This window comes from Clarias gariepinus, chromosome 6, assembly GCF_024256425.1.
Source record: "Clarias gariepinus isolate MV-2021 ecotype Netherlands chromosome 6, CGAR_prim_01v2, whole genome shotgun sequence".
NCBI classification, from domain to species: Eukaryota; Metazoa; Chordata; class Actinopteri; order Siluriformes; family Clariidae; genus Clarias; species Clarias gariepinus.
Genome location: NC_071105.1, coordinates 28921888 through 28947644, shown reverse-complemented (window position 1 = coordinate 28947644; position 25757 = coordinate 28921888). Strand labels below are relative to the sequence as shown.

Genomic DNA, 25757 nt, shown 5'->3' with positions numbered 1-25757 from the left:
AATGCACTGACAATGTGAGCATCCAAAACATTTAGTAGTAGTCGAGATTAAAGCACACTGTTTTCAAAATACAGAAGGTTGAGTGAATGCTCTGGGTGATTCTGCAGCTAAGGCTGCATGCGTATGCTAGTGCTCCTGTTTCAGAGATATGACTCTGGGTGGATAAGATGAGGTGGATGTGATTAAAAATCACACTGCTAATGGCAAGAAGTCATCATAGTAACTGATTCAACTATGTCAGTTTAGGGACATAAGACCTGGACTCAAACATAGCAAGCATTCCCCTTTCCTCAATATGCGCTCCCTACTTCTCAGTAGACAGTACCCAAGTTAGAAAGGTGTGTCTATTTGTGCGTCTATTTTAAACATGGAGAGGAGAAAACATAGGATTCAAGGATTTTGAAATACAGAGAGAGAGAGAGAGAGAGAGAGAGAAGAATAGCCATAGCATCTCTGTGTTTACTGATTGAGACTGCTACCTTCTGTGTGTTTTACAGGAACAACAAAGCAAGATGACCTAGAAGTTAAAGGATCTGATACAAGATAAATCACGAGGGTACTACACAGTACATTAGGCTCCCATTTTCTTCTACTTGGTCACATTATATCACCAAGCTAATGCTGTCTACACATGTACATTTTCTGACTAATTGTGATCACAGAATAGCAAAGGTGGCAAAAGTAATAAAAATTTGTACTCAAGTAAAAGTACTGTTACTTCAGTAAATTTTACTGAACAAGTAAAGTTACCACTATAAAAATCTACTCAAGTAAAACTCATTAAAAATTTACTCAAAGTGAAAGTTACTGAGTTACTTTTTTTAACAGCAGGGGTGGGATGTGGGATTCTACTGTAGTTCAAAAAAGACAACAGATATAAATCTTAAACTAGTGGTTTTTAATTAAAGGAACAACTTTGCATAATAAAATTTTGCCTTTCTTGTGCTTGAAATCAAGGTGGTCGCTTAAAAATGGCTAGGGGTTTGCTTCATAAGAATTTGATGGCATTTCACTTTCAGCTGGTTCTGCATCACTTTCATCTGTTTTGTCCACCTCCATCGTTCTTGTAAATTTAGTGCAATTGTTCTCCCCGTCAATCAATCAATCCGTGCAGTGCAATTTTTTTTTCCTTGTTGCAGTATTTTTTATTATTTTTTATTTAGTAGCGAATATGATTTTAAATGTATGGAAGTACAATACTTTAAACCAAACATACTTAAGTAAAAATAAAACTACAGATTTTAAAAACTACTTTAAAAAGTAGAAGTACACAAAAACTAAAAGTAGTTTTAACGCGAGTAAATGTAATTTGTTACTTTCCACCTCTGCAAAATAGTCATGATTACTGGATTTACACTGTACAATAACATTTGTGGTGGCACTGGAGCTAGAGCTTATTTTATGAAACATTTTAGATTAGCATCTAGTGTGTGTGTGTGTGTGTGTGTGCTCTGCAATGGATTGCCATCCTGTCCAGGGTGTACCCTGCCTCGTGCTCCAATTTTCCTGGGATTATAGACGATGCGTGAGTGAGATTACCTTCTCCTAGACCAATGCTCCACCTTGTCTTCACTCCTGTTTGTAATTTTCATGGATGGGATTTTAAGGCATAGCTTCAGGGAAGGAGTCCAGGATGGAGCTTTTTGCAGACAATAATGTCCTCCTAGTACCTCCACGGGGGGGCCTTCAGAGTGCAAAGGAAGGCATTCTCCCTTTGAATAGGATAGTATCTTGTGGTCATAGGAAGAGGGATTGTGAGATTGGCCACAAGTTTCTGCACCAAATCTTAGTAATAAAAGAGCTGTTAGACAATGCTCTTGAATTTACCATTCAGTCTATATCTCTACCCTTACCTTCGGTCATGGACTTTTAATAACGACAATAAAAAAACAAGATAGCAAGTACTAGTGGCTAAAAGTAAGTTTCCTTTGTTGAGGGGTTGGTTTACTCGCCAAGGTTGTGTCAAAAAGATTATAAATCTAAAAAAGATCTGAGTAAAATTGCTGCTCCTCCGCTTTGAGAGTGCAACTGATAAGGATGTATCTTGGTTGACTTCTGGTGGAGGTGTACCAACCAGAACCAGCTGGGCAGGAGCCCCAACACACAGAAGGGATTATTTCTCTCAGCTGGCCTGGGATTGATCAGCGATTGTTCATAATCAGTGAACAAAGAGCTTTATTTGAAACAGCAAAAAAATGAGCAACATGCACTATACAAATAACAGAATTTAGAGTAGGTATAATGCAAGCATGCCCTTGATCATCAAGTAAAGTAGGATGTACGATGAAGAAAAATGTTGAAGAAGACAAAAATGTGTTGTTTAAAAATAGGATTTTTTTAAAAAGCATAATCTTTGCTGTATAATCGATATGAGGCATGTGGTAAAGTGATGACATTGTGTCTTATGTGAAAATATATGTGTAAATAAGTATGTATAAAATGTTTTTAAACTATTTTGATTTATTTTTAATGATTATTACATCATACTTATATCTAACATCAATACAAAGTTTTGATTTTCCTCCTTATTGTGAAGCATTTTATTTTCACATGCCTAAATTCACGAGTAATCTTATTCAAACTTGAATGATCGGTGTGCAGATGAATGCAAAATGGTATCGCACATTGCGTGTATTGGAGCTTTGTGCTGCACTTTCTAAAGCTCAGCTAGCATTAATCCTAAAAGAAAAAGCTCATAAAATTTGCTCCCTTGTCTACTGGGCAGACTTCCTGACAATGCTTACTTGGCTGCAGTTAAGGTCCTGCAGATTTAAGGTTTTTACTCAAATTGTGGAAATACATGTTCCCAAGTGCCCTTGCCTTGTTGCTATCTCAGAGAGAAAATCTAATATTGATATCACTCACCTATAATATCAATATCAAAGCTGGCTAAATGCAATCATTGTAGGTGTTTTTATGTGGGTGTTGTGACTTCAACATAAAATTCAGATGGGGACTCACAATGTGAACACAAAGAACTGAGGCTGTTTTCTGTTGGTTCCACTTTTAGAGGATTGAGTCTAGCTCATTAAAAAGGACTCTTAGGTGTTCTACAGTTAATGACATATAGACAGTACTAATTGGTGCAACAGATGCCAGTTTACTACTTGTTTACAAAATATTAGAAATATGGGATTATGTAAACACTTTATTTGGAAAAGCAACATGGGTAAGGCTCAAATATAATGTTTGCACAAGGTTCGACTATTCTGCCCTTGGTAGGATCACAGCACAAAAGAACAAAGAAATACATAAAATGGAAGAATCACTATGTAGCACTATAATTTGTCTGACACTTCTGTGAAGGATACCTTAAAATTGATAGGTTGTCATTTCTCAAATCAAGGAAAAGTTTAGATCTCTCCACTCAAATCTCGTTTGTAGTGCATGTGTACATACACGCAGAGACGCACACGCACGAAGACAAGACACGCACGCATCTCAATAAATGATGTCGAAAAGTTTATTTCAGTAATTTAATTAAAATAGTAAAACTGATATATAGATTCATTAGATACAGACTGATATTTCAAGAGTTTCTTTTAATTATGTTGATTATGGTTTACAACAGGAGTTTCATTTAATTAAATTACTGTAATAAATCAACTTCTCAATGATATTACAATTTATTGAGATGCGCACAGACACATGCAGAGGCGCACAAAAAAAATGCATACACACTTACATACAACATAAAAAAAATATATGTCTCTCTTCAGTCACATGACAATATCAACAATGGAGCAACTACTGACATCTTCAGAGGAAACAATACTACACATTTCTGCCATCATGCAATTTGAGTTTGATTAAAGGGCATGGATATCTGTTAAAGTGTGTATACATTTTTGAGCCCCTATATATATATATATATATATATATATATATATATATATATATATATATATAAATAAATTATGTAAAAAAATAAAAAATAAAAAAAACAGTAAATCATAAATCTGTAAGCTGTTCTGTCCTTGCATCACAAAACCTAGACAATAGTTCCAATTTTTAACATTCAAATAGGTGATGACATAAATGACATTACTTTATGAGAATCAACAGGTGCAACAATGCACACTGTTTATTCCACCACGAGTCAAAATTTTTTTGCAACAAGTACTGTAATGTTAAGTAAGTAATGTTCATCAAGAATATTTCTTCAAATCAATTTATTCACCAGTAATACATAAGACAGTGCCTGTTGGTGGCGTTCCAATCCAGTGTAAATATAAAACTTTTAGCATGAGGCAAGCATGAGAATAACATACTCTGAAAGACTGGAATTTGCCATATGGAGTTACAGTTGGAAATAAGGTAGCAATCATTTAACCATGTTATCCATGCAGAACAACAAAACATCTGCTAATTGTTTAACATTGCTTGTGTAAATGTGTTGCTGGCCAATGCTTACATTGCATACAGCCCGCCCTCTTTAATAAAGAACATCCTTCCATGTGCAATCCTGGAAAGTTACATAGTGAAGTGTCTTGTGTAATCATATTCTATGGTTGGTATAACAGCTTGCACAAATTTCAGGAAAATCAAGAGGTACCTGGAGGGCATAATTAAGGAAGCATTATAAAGAAAAATTAATAGTTGTTATTTTATCTTAGGATCTTTTATTCAAATTAATTATAAATGTCTTCTAACCGATATATACTCAGCAAAAAAAGAAACGTCCCTTTTTCAGGACTGTGTATTTCAACAATTATGTTGTAAAAATCCAAATAACTTTACAGATCTTCATTTTAAAGGGTTTAAACAATGTTTTCCATGCATGTTCAATTAACCAAAATCAATTAATTAACATGCACCTGTGGAATGGTCGTTAAGACCTTAACAGCTTACAGAAAGTAGGCATTTAAGGTCAAGGTTCTAAAAACGCAGGACACTAAAGAGACTTGTCTACCGACTGTGAAAAACACCCAAAGAAAGATGCCCAGGGTCCCTGCTCATCTGCGCGAACGTGCATTAGGCATGCTACAGGGAGGCATGAATAAATTGCCATGTCCGCATTGTGAGATGGGGAAATCAAAAAAAGGATACATATGAACCCCAAGCTCTCCTCCACCTTCAGCCACGGTTTCAATAATCTTCTTCATCACTTCGGCATGTCTGGAGGAGGGAAATCATCACACACAGCTCTAATGTAATACAATTTCCCTAGGCCTTATGATATGCATAAAAGGAAACAAAACTCAACAGCACCGATGGGAAATTTTGTTTGTTAAGGTGGTCTAAGAAGCTCCACTAGATGTCACTGAATTCTGGCAGCCAAACATAAAATTGTTCTGCCAATTACATACCCCTCTGCTTTAAAACAATTAACTATCAATTCTACCTTTAAAGACCACATTCTATAAGAACCAAGTATTTAAATTGGGTAAATGTAGGCATTTTTTTTACTTGCCCTAACAGCTCTTAGACATTCTCCCATGTTTTACCAAATGTAAAAAGGATTGAATGATATGATAAAAAAAATATAAAAATTAGGCAGCAGAAAAGGACTCACTGAATTATTTTGTATAAATATAATGATTGCAGTGAGCACAATATTTTATGACCAAACTAGAATAAATAAATGATTTATATTTTTAAAGCAATTCTAGGAGTTATAATGAGTACTTTTTGAATAGTTTTTGAATCACAAGAGCGGTTTTGTATGGAACTAATAGTTTGCTCATTTGCCTGTTACCGTGACCTTATATGTGGTGACTATACAGGCCTCTGCCATTCCTCACTCCTGTTATTAACTTTTGATGGCATGAAAATGTAAAATTTTATATTAAATAAGATTTTTTAATCTTTCGGATTAAGTAGGCTGAGACATAGATAATTCCATTTTTTTTATTTTTACTTTATTCATTCATTCATTAGTTTGTTTGTTTATTATTTTGTCACAACTGAAAATGCTTATTTTTTTAATAGCTTGGTGTGTAGCACTGTGAATACTGTGGGCACAAATTCCATTAGCTGACAGTTTCTGCAGATATTTTCTTATTTCAGAAGGAAGTGTAACAGTCTCTTGTCTCTTAAGGGGAGCACAAGTAAATAATAAAAAATATACATATAAGTCTTTAAGTGTGATAATGGACGCACTTGCGCACACTGAGGCACATACCAGACATAAAACGTGGTGAAAATCCAAATCGCTCCATATAATGGGCAGTCATTAAAAGTGAATCTGCATGTGTTTTTTTTAGTAAATAATAAAACACTCTTGACCACATTTTTTTGTTCCAACAGACTTTTTTTCTTAGTTGGAATGCTAGAGTGCTATTGTCTTTTGTCTTTATCGGTTTTTCCCTGTTTCAGTCTTTCAGAACTTGTACGTTTCTCTGGAATATAACTGATGGCACTCTACTTGAGCAATAGAAAACGTTATTTCCAAAGTTAAGGAGTACTTGCAGATAGAAGAATAGTGTGACAACGGACGTGGGTGATAACACCACTGACAGACAGCTGACAGTGATCCCTCTGTGTCACCTGTTTTTTGCAAGCAGGCAACACAAAATAGGAGAAATCTTCTATGAGCACATGCTGAAAGACTGTAATTTGTACACTACCGTGTGGAAATTAGGGTTTTTAATAATTAACCTAATTAATATAAGTATCATAATTCCTGTTGAGAAGCTTAATCTAATTTGATTTAATTTGTATATCTTTTGTCTATGTAATAACTAAACACCAAACTTTTAAAAGGTTTAAGCACTTTGTTGTTAAATACGATTTTGATATTAAAACTGTATGTGGTCATCTGTGCCCTTGATTACTAATAACTAATATCAGCGCTGAGGAAAAAAAAAGATTAGATTATTAGATTAGATTATTAAAACATAAAAAAAACATACATCATTTCAAGTCTTAAGCAAATACTGCAAAAGAGTATGTGACTTCATTTGTACATCAAAGATAATTTCTGTGTAAAAGCAAAATTTGGACAAAAATTTCAACAAAACACAGACCACTCCTATTCTGGGGGGCCATACGGAGCAAAGCCCTTTTTATCATTTTAAGGAGTACTTACAAAACACCCTTTGCATAAGTTGACCAAGTTTCAGTACCTGCATGGATGCACAGAGCACATAGCTGGAGGAGGCAGATGTGGGTGGTTTTCAATGGTGACTGTTTTCTTTACATGATCCTGGCTGATGTCCTCATACATCTGATCAACAGTCAGGGGCTGCCTTTCCTGGGATACAGCACAACACATGCTAAGATTTTATAAAAATGACTGATTTTTAGGGATGCACCGAAATTTCGGCCGCCGAACATTTTCGGCCGAAATAGCATTATCGGTTTCGGTCGAAACGTAAGAAAGCGCCGAAAATAATCCTCCCATCCTCCCGTCTCGTTCGCGCTGTCATTACGCATCAAACACGGAGTATGTCGGCGGTTTGGAAGCAAGTTTTGTTATTGTTAAACAGCCTTATTACTGTTATTTATTATCAATAAAAGTTTGATTGCTTAATTAATTTGTAGTTTTTTTAATACAAACAAAAAGAAAATATTTTAAACATGTTTTTTAATGAAGCCATTTTCGGTTTCGGTATCGGTTTTCGGCCCAGAATTTTCATTTCGGTGCATCCCTACTGATTTTAATATTAATGTAACACATTTGTTATTTGTGGTGTCATGAGGATTGTGCACAAACCTCGTCATATCCAAAAAGCCACAGTCTAGGAGTTTGATAGTATTTGTCATAAGTTATGTATAGATCATAGGTTCTTGTCTGAAGGATGGCATCTTCTCCACTTGCCTCAGCCTTCCATTTAGATGTATCTGCCATTTTGCTTGTGTCAAGGGTGGCCTACACAAATGTAGTTTAATTGCAAAACCAAGTCTCTAACACTAACAAAAAAAAAAAAAAAGGTTTAAAACACAATACCTCATCTGTTTCCAAAAGCCCACTTTCTTCATACTCTGAAAAGCATACACTAATTTAATAGTTGGAATAATTTAATAGTTCAAGATTATAAAAATCCAGTAAAATGTATGTTTATGTTCTAGAAATAAAGATTTTCTAGAATTATGTTTTTGCTCTTACCCTTCATATCTGCCGCCTCTGCTTCATCATCGTCATCATCACTAATTCCACTGCCCAGGTGCACATTCATGTTCATATTATCCTTTAAAAGGGGGGGGAAGAAAAATTTTACACCAGAGTTTACAGAACCATATGGAAATTCCTTTTTGTAGGTTTTGTACAGTTATCAACTTACTTTGTTATCCAATGAGATTTCACGAACTGCCTCTGTCATACCAGTCACTAGCAATGTAAATTCAGAAACATTTTATTACTTATAACTATTAAACGTGATATTAAGTCCATCATAGACAATTACAAAAACAGGTTCACTTTTTGGTAGTTAATTTTGACCTCACCAGAGTTATGATACGTGTCAACCCATCCTCCATCTCCATCATCCTCTTCGATAATGGCCTCCAGCTCATCAGAGTACTCCATTTGTTTACAGCGCTTGTAACATGGAACTGAGACAGAGGATTTTACAATATGATTTTGCCATCTACTGTAAATCAATTAAAACTAACTTAAATTAAATTATGTATTTATCAATGTGCTACATACCATTTCGGGTTAACAGAAACTGCTTGTCCTTGGGCAAATAGGGCTTTAGCTTTGCTTCTTCTCCTGATGCCCTACACAGTTAAATTATCCATATAAGCACTTCACAAAGGAGGAAATCCTTTAAGGTAACATTTACCTTTACTAATTACCCGAGTATGAAATAGACACATCCCTTTTGTTGGTCAATTAAAATGTTCATCTTTAAACAGTTACTTGAACTAATTGGGATATAATTACTAATGACTGAAAAAAATAATTTTATCTTATAACAAATTGAAAAGGATACCGACGACCTGCAACGGACAGGTGATATAAAATCTACTACCCGTTTCTTACAAACTCTTCAAAATATGTGTCCTGCTTCAGGTTTGATAAGCATATGAAGGGGTGTCTACGTACATATCTATTCTTGTCTATCACATACATAAACTGTGTAAGAGCCTGTGAAACTTGAGAGATTTGATGTAAATTGATGGTGTCAATTGTATATTGGTCTGGCTCTGTTGTTTTGTTGTTGATAAAAATCAATAAAAATCTAAACAAAATAAATGTCCAAATATAATTTTAATAACAACTAAAATCATTATGCCGTTGTGCTGTAGAAACCATTACACTTTAAGCTACCCTAATCCATAGATGTTGTGTTTAGTGTAAACTCTAGAACAGGCACTTAAAGTTCTTACCATTTCCATGTAGGGCAGTGATGAACTAGATGATCTCCTGCAGCAACAAACTGTATAAAGACTTGAATTTAACACAAAATAATGCTGTATGATAATTGAATATCATATTTACGTATATTATTTACATTCGACGTATACGAACGTTAAATAACATTCTTATTTTTGATTATTGGAACAAAACATTTACCTCCTCAGGAGTTATAACTCCAGTTTCCTTAAATTTGGATTCCTGCAAAAAACAGTGGATAACAATGAAACAATGTATTTAAAATTTTTTAAATAACTACTTAGCTAAGGATACATTTTTAACCATAGTAGATGTAATACTTTTATGAGTTCCAAAATTATCTCTAATTACCTTACCTTATCTCGACTGACTTCCAATTATCTCATATATTTATATGAAATAAAGGAAAGAAGCAGATGTTATGATTAATCTACTACTTTACTGCAGATATTATGACTAATTTCCTGCTGCACTGCCTAAATATTTACTAATTTAATATAAGAGATGTTTTAAATAATTTTTTAAGATGGCAAAAATCATGAGCCAAATACTTGCATAAATATTAATTCAAAGCAGCAGCAACAAGGATAATAGGTCAAGCAGGTCACGAGTCACGAGCACTTGCTCCTGACTGCTGTAATTATGACATTGTGGGTTTAGTCACGTGAGTTTCGTTTGTAATTAGGATACATTTCCTATAGTATATTTCTAACAGGACATGAAAGCAAAATGAGACAAACTTGCTTAGACAGTACTGGAACAGTGGTTACCAACAGTATGCAGCTGCTGATCTGCACCTGTTTCTAAGAAATATGTAATTAATGGAAAAGAGAATTTAAAAAATAATAGATCTATTATTCATAGATCTGGTAGGCTGATAGAACAGGAAGGCAAAATTTAAATTAGATCCATGTTGCTATGTTTTCAGATGTGGCTTCAGATGACTGAGATGCCTTTCCATTTTCAAGATATTTATAGGGCTTTCCCATATTCACAAATTTGATCCAGAACCAGTATCAAGGATCGGCTCTAAGCCCCTTTTTGTTTGCTCTGGTGAAGGACAGGATGACAGATGAGGTTAGACAGGAGTCCCCACGGACTATGATGTTTGCAGATGACATTGTGCTTTGTAGCAAGGGAAGTAGGTAGGGAACAGATGGAAGAACATTTGGAGAGGTGGAGGTATGCCCTGGAAAGCAAAGGAATAAAGTTTAGCCGCAGCAAGACGGAATACATGTAAGTGAATGAGATGAACCCAAGAGGAATGGTGAGGATACAGGAAGCAGAGGTAAAGAAGGTGCAGGACTTTAAGTACTTAGGGTCAACGGTCCAGAGCAATGGAGAGTGTGGAAAGGAGATGAAGAGGTGGGTACAGGCAGGTTGGAATGGGTGAAGAAAAGTTTCAGGTGTGTTGTGCAATAAAAGAGTATCAGCGAGAATGAAAGGAAAGGTGTACAGGACAGTGGTGAGACCAGCGTGCTCTACGGCTTAGAGACAGTGGCACTGAAGAAAAGACAGGAGGCAGAGTTGAAGGTAGCAGAGCAGAAGATGTTGAGGTTCTCCTTGGGAGTGACAAGGATGGATAGGATCAAGAATGAGTTCATCAGAGGGACAACCCATTTTAGATGTTTTGGAGATAAAGTCAGAGAGGCCAGATTGAGGTGGTTTGGACATGTTCAGAGGAGAGGTGGTATATATATTGGTAGAAGGATGCTGAGGTTTGATCTGCCAGGGAGAAGGTCTAGAGGAAGACCAAAGAGGAGATTTATGGATGCAGTGAGGGAGGACACGAAGTTAGTTGGTGTGAGAGAATAAGATGCAGAGGATAGGGTTAGATGGAGGCAGATGATTCGCGTTGGCGACCCCTGAAAGGGAACAGCCGAAAGACAAAGAAGAAGAAGACAAGTGTACAAAATACCCTTATTATTGTTGATATGTACAGCTTGAAGACTTGGTTGCTCTAAAAGCAGCCCTCAGTTTGTCTGTATTGTTGGGTTGGGTGTTTCTGATCTTCCTCTTGTCTTTCCTTTTCGTTTTCAGGTTCAGTTATCATAGTACTCAGTACAGTTCTCAGTATTCGGTCATCAATAATAATAATTATGCTATTTTCGAACAAGTGAATTATTTTCCAGGAAAAGTTAAAATTCTAAGTATTTCTCTGATTGGACAGGTGAATTTAAAATTTAATTTAAAGTCGTGGCCAAAAGTTTTGAAAATTACATAAATATTGGAAATTGTAAAAGTTGCTGCTTAAGTTTTTATAATAGCATTTTGCATATACTCCAGAATGTTATGAAGAGTGATCACATAAATTGCATAGTCCTTTTTTGCCATGAAAATTAACTTAATCCCAAAAAAACCTTTCCACTGCTTTTCATTGCTGTCATTAAAGGACCTGCTGAGATCATTTCCGTAATCATCTTGTTAACTCAGATGAGAATGTTGACAGCACAAGGCTGGAGATCATTATGTCAGGCTGATTGGGTTAGAATGGCAGACTTGACATGTTAAAAGGAGGGTGATGCTTAAAATCATGGTTCTTCCATTGTTAACCATGGTGACCTGCAAAGAAATGCGTGCAGCCATCATTGCATTGCATAAAAATGGCTTCACAGGCAAGGATATTGTGGCTACTAAGATTGCACCTAAATCAACAATTTATAGGATCATCAAGAACTTTAAGGAAAGAGGTTCAATTATTGTTAAGAAGGCTTCAGGACATCCAAGAAAGTCCAGCAAGCGCCAGGATCGTCTCCTAAAGAGGATTCAGCTGCAGGATCGGAGTGCCACCAGTGCAGAGCTTGCTCAGGAATGGCAGCAGGCAGGTGTGAGCGCATCTGCACGCCCAGTGAAGTAAAGACTTTTGGAAGATGGCCTGATGTCAAGAAGGGCAGCAAAGAAGCCACTTCTCTCCAAAAAAACATCAGGGACAGATTGATCTCCTGCAGAAAGGATGGTGAATGGACTGCTGAGTACTGGGGCATATTCTTCGATGAAGCCTCTTTCCGATTGTTTGGGCCATCTGGAAAAAGGCTTGTCCGGAGAAGAAAAGGTGAGCACTACCATCAGTCCTGTGTCATGCCAACAGTAAAGCATCCTGGGACTATTCATGTGTGGGGTTGCTTCTCATCCAAGGGAATGGGCTCACTCACAATTTTGCTCAAAAACACAGCCATGAATAAAGAATGGTACCAAAACACCCTCCAACAGCAACTTCTTCCAACAATCCAACAACAGTTTGGTGAAGAACAATGCATTTTCCAGCCGTGCCATAAGGCAAAAGTGATAACTAAGTGGCTCGGGGACCAAAACATTGAAATTTTGTGTCCATGGCCTGCAAACTCCCCAAAACTTAATCCCATTGAGAACTTGTGGTCAATCCTCAAGAGGCGGGTGGACAAACAAAAACCCACTAATTCTGACAAACTCCAAGAAGTGATTATGAAAGAATGTGTTGCTATCAGTCGGGATTTGGCCCAGAAGTTGATTGAGAGCATGCCCAGTCGAATTGCAGAGGTCCTGAAAAAGAAGGGCCAACACTGCAAATACTGACTTTTTGCATAAATGTCATGTTATTGTTGATAAAAGCCTTTGAAACGTATGAAGTGCTTGTAATTATATTTCAGTACATCACAGAAACAACTGAAACAAAGACCTAAAAGCAGTTTAGCAGCAAACTTTGTGAGAACTAATATTTGTGTCATTCGCAAAACTTTTGGCCACAACTGTAGAACTCTGAGAATGTTTTCAAGGTATAGTATCTGTAAAACTAATCAGTCCTTCAGTAAGTTTAAACAAGAGCTTGCCTGCCCATAAATTAGCTGAATAACTGAATGTACATTGACAAATATATTAAAAATTGCAGACAGATGAGCGTGTATTAAAAAACGAACAACGCCATCTGTTGTGTTACTGTGAAGTGTGCAGAATGAAGGTGTGTCGCCTTTATTAAATAGATTTCAATTGCACACTCATAAGCACGGATAAAAAGAAATCAAGGTTAATTTCTTTTTTTTATAATATAAGGGTGTTCCCACTGAAATTTTAATTTAGCATATCTTCTCTTCCTGTGGGCTGACTCCGATGAAACAAAGCATAAGTGTTGCCTCAAGCTTAGCCAAACCCCATTAAAATTCATTCCATAGTTTTTTTATGATTTGTGCATAAACAAACAAGACAAATAGACAGACAAAAATTCCAAAAAATATCTTGACTATTACTCATTACCGTTCCCTCAAAAAAAATTTTCGCAAATATCTTTAATGTACAGACACACCAACTTTACAGTTTTATTTTATTATATGTATAGATTTTGCCTTTTAAAAACTGTATTTTGAGTTACACATTAACTAAGCAAAAAAGTTCCATCTTAGGAAGATGGCTTACTAATTGTATTGCTAATTACCCTCTCCACATTTTTGCAAGACTATTACTAGTTCAGACCATGGTCAAGTAATTTGATATTCATCTTTGGATCTCAAACCCAAATGTCATTAGTGTATAGCAAATATAAAGTATATAGCAGCTTGTGTATTGGGCAGAATGCGATGATACTGGTGGTCATAATAGACAGTAACGCCAGTGGGAGTTTTAACTAGTGATGCGGCCGATATTCGCTAAAAATAGCTTGATCGGCGAGCCCCAAAAGCGCTGCTCAAAAAGCCGATCACTTGACGGAAATTACTCGCGCGACTTTTTGACACATGCATGCACGGCGCACAGGTAAACAACAGCAGAGCGGAGCTTACCAGTGGCAACATGAGTTCTCATGTGGGAAGTTTTCCAAAGTGTTCGATAAAGACGTAAAGTTAGCCGTCTGCAATGTATGTCATGATGAAATCCCTCGAAATGGAAGCAAGCAACGGCATTTTAACACCACGAAATGATAAGGCATCTTAGAATACACAATACAACTGAATATGCCGAGTATGAGAAACTAAACGAATTTTAAGTTACTCTGCCTTATTTGGGAAAGATGGCCTACAGTAGCCTTAAGTTCTCATTTTCTAAAATAAACACTTGGTGGTTCTTCAACATCTTGACTGTAGCCCATTTTTTTTTTTTTTACAGTTTTTTTTTTCTTTCAATATAGTTAATTTAAAGTTGGTTTCATTTCTACAAATGGTGCAAACTCTGCTAAATTATAGAATTAAAAGATTCCCATTCCCCTGCCATTCTGTGATCGGCAGTGATCGGCAATCGACAGATCATGATCTTTGTGATCAGTAATCAGTGATCTGCCCCAAAAATGCTGATCGGAGCATCTCTAGTTTTAACTATATGCAAACAAATGCATCAAAGCTGTGCTATATCCAGCAATGCAGCACTCTTAATGATATTATATTAAAACCAACTATTGGAAAGCTGTCATAGTATAAAGGGCAAACAATCAAATGCATAAAATCAGAGTTTAAAAAATGGTGTGTCTTAACATGCTCAAAAGCTCTGAAAATTGGAAGACAGGTTGGAATCTGCTGCCATCAGGATGCCGGAGAGTCGCGTGGCCCAGGGCCCTCAGGGGCCCTCACACGAGATTTTGCTGCATAGCTCATGCACACTTGCACATATGCACACAAAAGCATTTAGAGCTTATTGAGCAGAACAACTTTTGCACTGCATGTCCTTGACTCAACTAAACAGGAAGTCAGTTATTTTGGGTCGTTCGCAAAAAAACGCACCTGATGGATTCTGATATAATCCTCCTAGGGAACTTACTGTATACCATCACCACTAAACCGGGCCGATGTGATTTAAAGATATTGAGGATGTAAAATCGTAGAGGGATTTTTGATATCTCAAACAGTTCAGCAGTGACAATGCCTTTAACTTAAGCTGAAAAGTGGTTTAAAAGTGGTTAATAACTTTCTGTGTGGCCTTATATTCAGTGATACGTTCATTGACATCATAGTGTGATGCTTTTTTTCCAGCATCTGTGGCCTATTCTACATACGTACACAACACAAATTAACACTCACACACACACATACACACTCACTCTCTCTCTCTTACACATGTACACACAAACACACCAGCTTTTTGGAGGTCTTAACATTAAATTCCCCCATTATACACACACACACACACACACACATACCAACTGTTAACACTCACGCACATGCACCCGCACGCATGCACACGTACCCACACACTTGACATGACAAATATTTAGGGCCCAAGCTGACATCAGCCCTATTACATCATATTGTGTGAACTGTGCAAGGTGTGCGGTACACCCGGGGTGGCAATGGCGCAGGGTGCTTGGCCCCACTTGCAACTGCTTGCAACTGTATTTAAATTTGTAGTCATCACAAAATTTGTGTTCCTGTAACGCCCAACATCATAGCACTATTTTGGATTTGCAGGATTCTTTACGTAAACAAATGAATTAATAATTAGGTATAAAAAACACAGTATTTATCATATTAAAAGAACCCTTTGCAAACCCAAGCCCTTTCAATTTTTTAATTCAATTCAATTTTATTTGTATAACGCTTATAACAATTGTTATTGTCACAGAGCAGCTTTACAGAATCAAAAGAATTATTTAAGTTTGTATGGAATGTGAATGTGTGTGAACCAGACTCAACAGGGAACCCATCCTCATCTGGGTGATAACGGACAGAAGGAATTGATCTGCATTCATACTGTGTTAGGTGGCAGGCAGTTCAGCTATAACAGTTGATGTTAATTGATGTTAATATGGAGTCCAGGTAGTTAATAAGTAGTTTATTAATAGTTTAATCAATAACTATTATCACCTCTCTCTCACACACACACACACACACCTCTGTTTAGATGCTGTCTTCCCCACTCTCATTGAAGGTGAAGTGATTGGTTGCTTTACATCTCAGGGAGCCCTGTGTTTCCTTCTGGCTCTCCTTTTAGTTATGCTGTTATAGTTATTCCTGCCGGAGTCCCTGCTTGCACTCTACACTAAATTTACATTTACCTTATACATTATGTGATTGTGACCATACCTAATTGTTATCTCTCCTACTCTTCTGCTCTCTCCTCTTCATTTCTCTCTCTCTCTTTCCCTCTCCCTGTCTCTCTCTCTCTCACTACACATATCACTCCTAAGCTGCCAGTGATCCAGACCCCCTCTGCCCTGTGGACCAGTCTGACTCGTCCATGTGTCCCGCTTCTGGCTGGAGATCTCGTCGCATGGATGCCCCGTGTGGTCTGTCTGGGATGCGTGTGGTGACTGGGGACGGTTCCACGGTCATGGCCTCGGCTGATGCTAACAGCTGTTCTCTGAGGAATCCTGACTGCAGTCGCTCGATAGTACAGGACTGGAGTTTCATATAGTTTACCTGGGCCTCCAATAACGAACGGGACTCTGAACTTCCAGCCTCCTAACACAGTATGAAAGCAGATAAATCCCTGCTATTCATTATTACCCAAATGAGGATGTGTTTCCTGTTAAGTCTGGTTCCTCACAAGGTTTGTTCCTACTACCATCTCAGGGAATATTTCCTTGCCACGGTCACAGTCACCCTCGGCTCGCCCATCAGGCACAGTCTTAGCATTTTGAGTAATACACAATATACTTCAATAATTCTTTTGATTGTGTCATACACAATATACTTAACTAATTCTTTTGATTGTGTAAATCTTTTTTGCGACAATATCAATTGTTAAAAGCGCTATACAAATAAAATTTAATTGCAATGAATTGAACTAACCCTTACATGTCTCTCACACACAAATATTTAGTGTCTAATTAGCTCTATAGTATATAGTTTATGACATGTGCAAGTGCGTTTTTAGCACCAATACCATGTTTTGGCCGTTTGGAATCTTACCCAAAATGGGTGAATACCCTGGGCAGTCCACTACACAGGGCGCTAATAACCGATTGGGTCACAGCAATTGACTTCCCCTCACTTACTGCACATCCTCTACATCAGATTCCATCAATACAACGATTGAGTCAACAAGTTCTCAGGTACAGTCATCTCAGCCAAACTGTATCAGTATTTTAACCATCATTATACTATACAGGCTACGTGAGTTTACCTTATGTAAGTAGTTTAATGGGAGTTTAATGTTGGCTTCTAAAACTTTTATTTGTCTCCTAAATATTTTGTAGTATATGTAATATATGAAGCAAAAGCCTGCCTAAAGATTTATGCTTTTGGAGCCCTGGAATAAATAAATAAATTAATTAATTAATTAATTTTGTTTTCTCATTCTCTTATTATTTCATACAAATGATAAATAAACTGAAATCAATAGAAAAGCTTATAATCGATTAAAGTGCAACAATTTATCATCCCATAAATTGCATCAAGGGGCTCTTGCAAATGCCAAAAATGATCCTTTTAAAAGAGTTTTCAAATTATTGAACTGCATCCAGCAAATAAAACTAAGGAGATTTAAAATTACTGGAACTGAATTAAGAACCCTTCAACACATTATCAAAACCTGGAAGGATAGTGCTGAAGTCAACTTTGAAAGAAATGTCTGAAAAAAAAGTGCACCTTACTGTGCAAAAGTATGTAATTTGCACAGTAAACCAGGCATCCAGTACTAATTAAAGGTTTCAGACACACCTATTAATTCCATAATTCTTTCCAGATTTGTATTTCTTTCTACATTCTACAGAGAGGTAAGTTTTGGTCTTGCCTCCCTGGAAATGTCTTCATGAGAGCCAGTCTTATCGTGATGCTTGATGGGTTTTGCAAATGTACTTAAAAATACCTTTCCTGCAAGAACTATTTTAGAAGAGCTGACCTTCATGTCTTGAAATAGCAACTGACTGTCATTGCTGTCACTTAATTACCTAATGCCATATGATAGTTAGAAGAGATAGATAGAAAAAAAAATCCAGAATTGTTTCAGAATGCAGGAAATAAATTCATACTGGCATCCAAAATTTTGACTGGTACTATATATCATTTGCAAAGAAAACCAGGCTGATTCTTTAGTGTGCCAATACACGCATCACCACATGTTTTCCATGGGATCTTAATTCCCATGGAAAAAAAAAATCATGATTCACATTGTGTCAATAATCATGCAGTCCTATTTGATAGAACTATGAATTCTGTGCTCTACCAGAAAATCCCGAAGGAGAATGTCAAGCCATCAATATATGACATCAAGCTCAAGGGCATTTGGTTATGTAGCAGGACTACCATCAAGTCTTCATCATAATGCCCCCCCCCAAAAAAAATAAATAAATAAATAAATCAAGGTTTGAGTAGCATTGTCAAAGTCCGTACTTAAACCCGATTGGAATCCTTAAACAGGAAATTTAGGCTCAAAAATTCCAAATGTGGCTGAAAATAAATAATTTAGCATAGACGAGTTGGCCAAATGATGTGAAAGATTACAAATACCTGATTGCAGTTATTGCCACCAAGGGTGGCACAAACAGTTATTAGGTTTAGGGGGCAGTTACTTTTTCACATAGGGTAGTGGAGTTTTAAGCAGCTTTTTCCTTTAATAAATGAAATAATCATTTAAATCATCAGCGCTCCAATGGTAGGTTTATTTTAACAGTGACAAATAGCACTTCAAAAGAAAAAAACAAAACAAAAAAAAACTTTAAATAAAAGAAACTGATTTGCATTACATTGAGTAAAATAAGTATTTGAACCCCTATCAACCATTAAGAGTTCTGGCTCCCACAGAACTTAGACACTCCTACTCAATTAACTAGTCAGTCTTAACTAGTCAGCTGTATAAAAGACACCTGTCCACAGAATCAATCAATCAAGCAGACTCCAAACTCTCCAACATAGGAAATACCAAAGAGCGGTCCAAGGGTGTCGGAGACAAAATTGTAGACCTGCACAAGACTGGAATGGGCTACAAAACCAAGAATCAAGCAAGAATCTGTGAGAGAAGGTGTCAACTGTTGATGCAATTCTTCGAAAATGGAAGAAGCACAAAATGACCATCAATCGACCATGGTCTGGGGCTTCCTGCAAGATCTCACCTCGTGGGGTGTCAATGATTCTGAGAAAGGTGAGAAATCATCCTAGAACTACACAGGAGGAGTTAGTTAGTGACCTCAAAGTAGCTGGTACCACAGTCACCAAGAAAAGCATTGGAAACACATTACACTGCAATAGATTAAAATCTTGCAGCGCTCGCAAGGTCCCCCTGCTCAAGAAGACACATGTGCAGGCCCGTCTGAAGTTTTCCAATGAACACCTGAATGATTCAGACAGTGACTGGGAGCAGGTGCTGTGGCAAATCAGTTCCTATCCGATTTGCCACATCAATTTCTATCATCAATTTTCCAGTTGATGTGCTATCTGTCACTGTTAAAATAAACCTAGCATTAAAATGATACTGTTCTGAGACTTTTCATTTCTTTGTCATTGGACAAACTTACAAAATCAGCGAGGGGTCAAATTATTTCCTCCACTGTATCTCCTATGCAGTATGTGCAGCAAGTATGGCCTACTCAGCTTCCCTTTTCTAAAAGGAACTTATGCAACTGTAAATGGGAGTCCTGGCTTTGCTTTTCTCAACGGATAAAAGCTAAATTATGAATATAATATGGAGGTCTTTTATACCTGTAATGTATTTACTTCGTACCTTAAGTATCCCAAAAAACAGCTTCTGTCCGCGCATACATGTTCTTAGTTCCAAAAGAATTTAATAAGCAGAATACATTTAAAAATACATGAATAGTTGCTTTCTGTATGTCTCTTGTTTGCGCGCTGCTCCGGTTATTCGGAAATTATGCACTGATCCTTCTGTTTGGAAACTTTGACATTTAAAAATGCCGCAACCGGAAGTGCTTGAGAACAGACGGACGCAGTCACCTCGCTGTTGTTTTCTTCTTTAACCGGTCAATAAGAGCAGGGCCAAGGGCGCGAAAACGCACTGCGGTTGAATTCAACTAAACTCTCATGAACGCGAAATAAACTGTGTTGGCCATGGACTTTTAGGACAAATGGGAAATGCAGAGGAAGAGAACCATTACGTTAACCCTCTTTGCATACATAAACATCGGACACAGTGTATATCTGAGGCGTTAGAATATGTATTGCATAGGCTTTTAAACGGACGAGCAGACCGATCTTCTTAATCTCGAACAGAACGGAAGCTAATAATTCTAATTCTAAAAACTAATGATGTATTTGTCGCTCGCAGTATTTTTCAGCTAACGTTAGCTGTTTATATTCTAGTTCTGTGTTGGAGACCTTGGTCACGAGAAATCTCACAAAATATCGACACATTATTTTTCCACCGAGTTTAAAATGTAAATAATTTTATGAAAGATTGGCGTCTGACGTGAAAACACCAAAAAATTACCTTGATGTTTTAAACAAACAGAAAGCTTAAAATCCCCACGTGATGCGTTCAACCTCTGACCAGAGTTTGCCTAATCCACGAGCTAGCTATTGTCTAAATTTAATATCTACTACATAACAACAGGAGAGAGAGAATAAAGATGCTGCACAACATCCTTTAAGGTGTCTACTTCAGGTGCTAGCTAATAGACGACACTGGCTAGCGCGCTTACCTTCAGGACGGGTGTTAGAAACTCCGCCACCCCTAGAGCTGTGCCTTTCACTGAGTTGATGACGTTCTGCATGGTGATAACACAGTACCACCAAGCCAGATACCTCTCGTATACGAAAAGCTGTCAGTTTTTAAGTATTACACGAACAAAATCTGTTTGTGGAGTTTCTGTTTCGCTAGTGCATATCAAAACCCACGTGACTTAAATCATCTGACAGTCACTTCCGACAATCGAACGAAAGCCGTGTCTCAATTCGGGGCTGCAACCTTCCAAGGACGCATTTGAAGGCCAATTGCGTCATAGCTTCGCGACTGAGCCTGGCACATTTAAAGACTCAACAGAACAAAATCAGACCTAGCACAACATGGTCAGGCATGATAAAAGGAACAGTAAATAGCAAATAATTGGCAAAACATGAGAAATTATATATTTTTTAAAAGTTATAACACACAGAAAGACCAGCTGGTGTCAATATTATTTTTTAAACCTTAAAGAAATAAAGATTTTGAGAGGGTACTATCATCTTGTTAGTTAGACTATATTTGTAATTTTTTCCAAAGTATATTGACCAAACCATCGCAGTATGACATCACGCATTGCAACAAAGAAAGCAACTGTGTATCAGAGCCCAACCTATCTGAAAATTTTTTGCAAGCTGGGAAAACCTGAAGAGACAACGGTGGACACCCAAGAATATAAAATAAAATACATAATTTTTTTTTCGGCTGCTTCCTTCAAGGTGTTGCCACAAGTCGTCTGTTTCATCACGTGCAACAGTAAAAGACCTTGGTGTGATTATAGATTGCAATCTTTCATTTGAAGCTCATGTAGATAATATTACCAGGATAGCAGCCTTTCGTCTCAGAAATATTGCCAAGATAAGGAATATATTGTCCTAAACAATGCAGGTAAATTAGTTCAATTAGAATATTGTCCACTAAATTGTTAGTATTTCAAATAGCATGGAAGGAGAGCATCCTGAACCATAGAAAAGCTCTTAGTGTAGCTAGATCAACGTATCTCTCCACTCTTATAGAAAATAACAAAAATAATTCTAGATTTTTAATTAATACTGTAGCCAAATTAACTAGAAATAAGACCACTGCAGAAATCTCAACAACATTGTGCAATATTGAGGACTTTATGAACTTTTTTTTTGTAATAAAATTGTAAATATCAGGCATAAAACTAAGGCTTTAAAACCAGACAATGTAATTGATACTGATGTTAAACTTAGATGTAAAACTAACCATGTCAGATTGGAACCTAGAATACTTTACTCCCCTTGAAAAGAATGAACAAATTTTACTCATCTCTTTTGCAAATTCATCTACCTGTATATTAGATCCTGTACCGACATATTTTCTTAAACAGATAACAGAACCCCTGTTGATAATAATTAATTCCTCACTCAGCATTGGGTATGTTCTAGAATTTTTAAATTAGCAGTTATTAAATCGTTAATTAAGAAACCTGACCTCGACATCCGTCAGCTGTCGAGTTACAGGCCAATATCAAACCTCCCCTTTATCTCTAAGATTCTGATACAGATAGTAGCAGAGCAGCTATGCTCATATCTACATAGAAATGGCATACATGAACTGTATCAGTCAGGATTTAGACCTCATCACAGCACAGAGATAGCACTCGTTAAAGTAGTAAATGACCTCCTATTGGCCTCTAATCAAGGTTGTGTAACCATGCTTGTATTACTCAGTGCAGCTTTTGACACCATTGATCATTGGATTCTTCTTCACAGATTAGAACATGTAGTAGGAATTAAGGGTACAGCCCTCTCCTGGCTCAGATCCTATTTGACCAATCGTTATTAGTATGTAGACTTAAATGGTGATTATTCTGCATGTTCAATTCAATTCAATTTTATTTCTATAGCGCTTTTAGCAATTTTCATTGCCGCAAAGCAGCTTTACACAGTCAAAAGAATTATTTAAGTTAATAATGTTCTCTAGTGGAGTTTAGTTTTCCACAGGGTTCAGTTTTAGGCCCACTGCTTTTTTCCCTTTACATGCTTTCTCTAGGCAACATAATCCGTAAGCATGTTCATGCTTTTATCACCTCCAGGTTGGACTATTGTAATGCCTTACTGTCAGGTTTACAAGATTCAAGATTCAAATAACTTTATTAATCCCAGAGGGAAATTGCTTATGCTCGGTTACAGGTGCTCACAGTTGTTAACTAAGAAAAGGTAATAAAGGTAATAAATAATAATAATAATAATGATAATTATTTAAACTTAAAAAAAAGTTTCTAAAACAGTAAGTATCATCAGAATATGACTCAAGACCACTTGTAAGTATTGCACAGTAATCTAGTATATGTATGTTATATTGTATTATTATATGTAATTCTGTATTACATATTTTATTGAAAAGTGGTATTGCAGTAATCATATTATTAATATGGTAAGTGTTAATGTCCTGTTATGTAACAGTTAGTAAAAAATCCACATACATGTGTGTATGAGTTACAGAGAAGAGTTGTAAACTTTTATGGCCGTTGGGAGAAAGGATCTCTGTGGAAGTAATCAGTCTCTGGCTAAAACTGCTCCTCTGTTCAGCAAAGACACTGTATAGCGGGTGAGAAGGATTGTTCAAAATGGATTGTACTTTGGATAGAATCATCCTCTTCACTACTACATCCACAGAGTCAAGCTCCATGCCTAGCACAGATCTGGCCTTTTTAATTGACTTGTCCAGTTTGTTCTTATCACACACCTTAAATGTTACCACCCCAACAGACCACAGCGTAAAAAATGACACTCGCCACAACGGTTTCATAGAACATCCGCAGAATGGTGTTACAGACGTTAAAAGACCTGAGCCTTCTAAGAAAGTACAACCGACTCTGTCCTTTCTTGTAGAATGCCGTTGTGTTGAGTGACCAGTCAAGTTTGTTGTCCAGATGGACTCCCAGATATTTGTATTCCGAGACCATGTCCACTATCTCCCCCTTTACAGGTATAGGAGTCACAGGGGTCTTGCTTCTCCTAAAGTCTACAACCATCTCCTTTGTTTTCTTGATGTTCAGTTGTAGGTGATTACTCTCACACCAGTAAACGAAGTCATCTACTACAGACTGGTACTCCGAGGTGTCACCCTCCTTTATACACCCAACAACTACAGAGGTTGTTTAACTAGGTGCATAAACAAGCTTCAGCTAGTCCAGAATGCAGCAGCAAGAGTCCTCACTAGAACCAGAAGATACGAGCACATCACACCTATCTTATCTTCACTTCATTGGCTCCCTGTTTCGCATTTCGCATTGATTTTAAAATACTACTCTTGACATATAAAGCATTAAATGGTCTTGCGCCGCAGTATTTGAGTGAACTGCTAGTGTCTTATGGTCTGCCACGCCCACTTCAATCAAAGGATGTAGTCTTCTTGTCACTACTGCGTATTATGAAAACTACAGCCGTGGGCAGAGCTTTTTCTTACAAAGCCCCAAAGTTATGGAATAGCCTTCCAAATAGTGTTCAGGACTTAGACACAGTCTCAGTGTGTAGTCTAGGCTAAAAAACTATTTATTTAATCAAGCATTTTTATAAATAGATTTGTCTTGGGTAAAGGAGCAGATCTGGGGGACTCATGGACATAGAGTATTATGGTGAACTGGTATGTTTAGATGCTGTCTTCCCCACTCAGGTTTGTTGACGGTGAGGTGATTGTTTGCTTTACATCTCAGAGAACCTTCATGTCTGTGTTTCCTTCTGGCTCTCCCCTTTTGGTTATGCTGTTATTATTACTCTTGCTGGAGTCTCTGCTTGCACTCTACACTAAAAATATATTCAGATTATACATTATGTGACTGCGACCATACCTAATTGTTCTCCTCTTTTGCTCTCCCCTCTCCTGTTCTCTCTTCCCCTCTGTCTCTTTCCCTCTCTCTGTCGAGCTACACATGTCGTTCCTGAGCTGCCAGTGATCCAGACTCCCTCTGCCCTCCGGACCTGTCTGACCCATCCTGGTGCCCCGCTTCTGGATGGAGATCTCGTCACATGCATGCCCCGTGTGTCTCTTTGGGATGCGTCTGGTGTCTGGGGATGGTTTCGCTCTACTATGAAGACGATTGGCCTCGACTGGTGTTGACAGCTGTTTCTCTGAGGACTTGACTTGGCTGCAGTTGCTCGATAGTTCAGGACTGGAATTTCCTGCAAGTCTACCTGAGTCTCCAACAAACTACCTGGACTCCATATTAACAGCAATTAACATGAATTGTTTTAGCTGAACTGCCTGCCACCTAACACAGGATGAATGCAGATCAATTCCTGCTTTATGTTTCACCCAAATGAGGATGGGTTCCCTGTTGAGTCTGGTTCCTCTCAAGGTTTCTTCCTATTACCATCTCAGGGAGTTTTTTCTGCCCCTGTCGCCCTTGGCTTGCTCACCAGAGACAATCTGGCCATTTTGATTCATGCACACTCCCATTACATACAAACTTAAATAATTCTTTTGATTGTGTAAACTTGCTTTGCGACAATGACAATTGTTAAAAGCATTATACAAATAAAGTTTAATAAAAAAAAAATATATATATTAACTTAGCCAGCCTAATGCAGGATGACTGCAGATAAATTCCTGCTATCTGATATTACCCAAATCAGGATTCCATGTTGAGATAGGAGTAGTGCTTGAACTCAAATTCTCAGGATAAATGATATATAGATTTATAAATAATATTAAAAAAATTGAAAATTATTTTCAGTTTGCTATTCTTAGCTGACAGTGTGGTCTTCTGCGGCTGTTACCCATTTACTTTAAGGTTTGACTTGATGTGTGTTCAAAGACGCTCTTCAGCATACCTCGGTTGTAATAAGTATTTAAGATACGTTGCCTTTCTATAAACTCTATAAAAAAAGTCTGGCTTTTTTTTTTTTTTTTTGCTTTTTGCTTCATAAGGACCAAACTTATTTTACAATGAAAAATATTTTTTCCTTTAACACTCCACTCTACATACAATACTGGA

General features: G+C 37.1%; 1 protein-coding gene across 1 annotated transcript; it reads right to left on the bottom strand.

Moving 5' to 3' along the window:
* Positions 1-4155: 4155 nt before the first annotated feature.
* atg3 (autophagy related 3) lies at positions 4156-21008 on the bottom strand. Its single transcript, XM_053498516.1, has 12 exons — positions 20772-21008; positions 9464-9505; positions 9277-9326; positions 8594-8664; positions 8389-8496; positions 8226-8272; positions 8051-8132; positions 7892-7926; positions 7658-7813; positions 7068-7195; positions 5050-5118; positions 4156-4555 (listed from the first exon to the last, which is right to left on the bottom strand). The coding sequence occupies exons 1-12, from the start codon at positions 20841-20843 to the stop codon at positions 4474-4476; spliced, it is 942 nt and encodes a 313-aa protein (XP_053354491.1). The 5' UTR covers positions 20844-21008; the 3' UTR covers positions 4156-4473.
* Between the last annotated feature and the right edge of the window lie 4749 nt (positions 21009-25757).

Coding starts and splice junctions, on each gene's coding strand:
- atg3 (XM_053498516.1), bottom strand. CDS start 20,843: ATGCAGAACGTCATCAACTCAGTGAAAGGCACAGCTCTAGGGGTGGCG. Junction 9,327..9,463: donor GAGTTATAACTCCTGAGGAG/GTAAATGTTTTG, acceptor GTCTTTATACAG/TTTGTTGCTGCAGGAGATCA. Junction 7,196..7,657: donor GGCTTTTTGGATATGACGAG/GTTTGTGCACAA, acceptor GCTGTATCCCAG/GAAAGGCAGCCCCTGACTGT.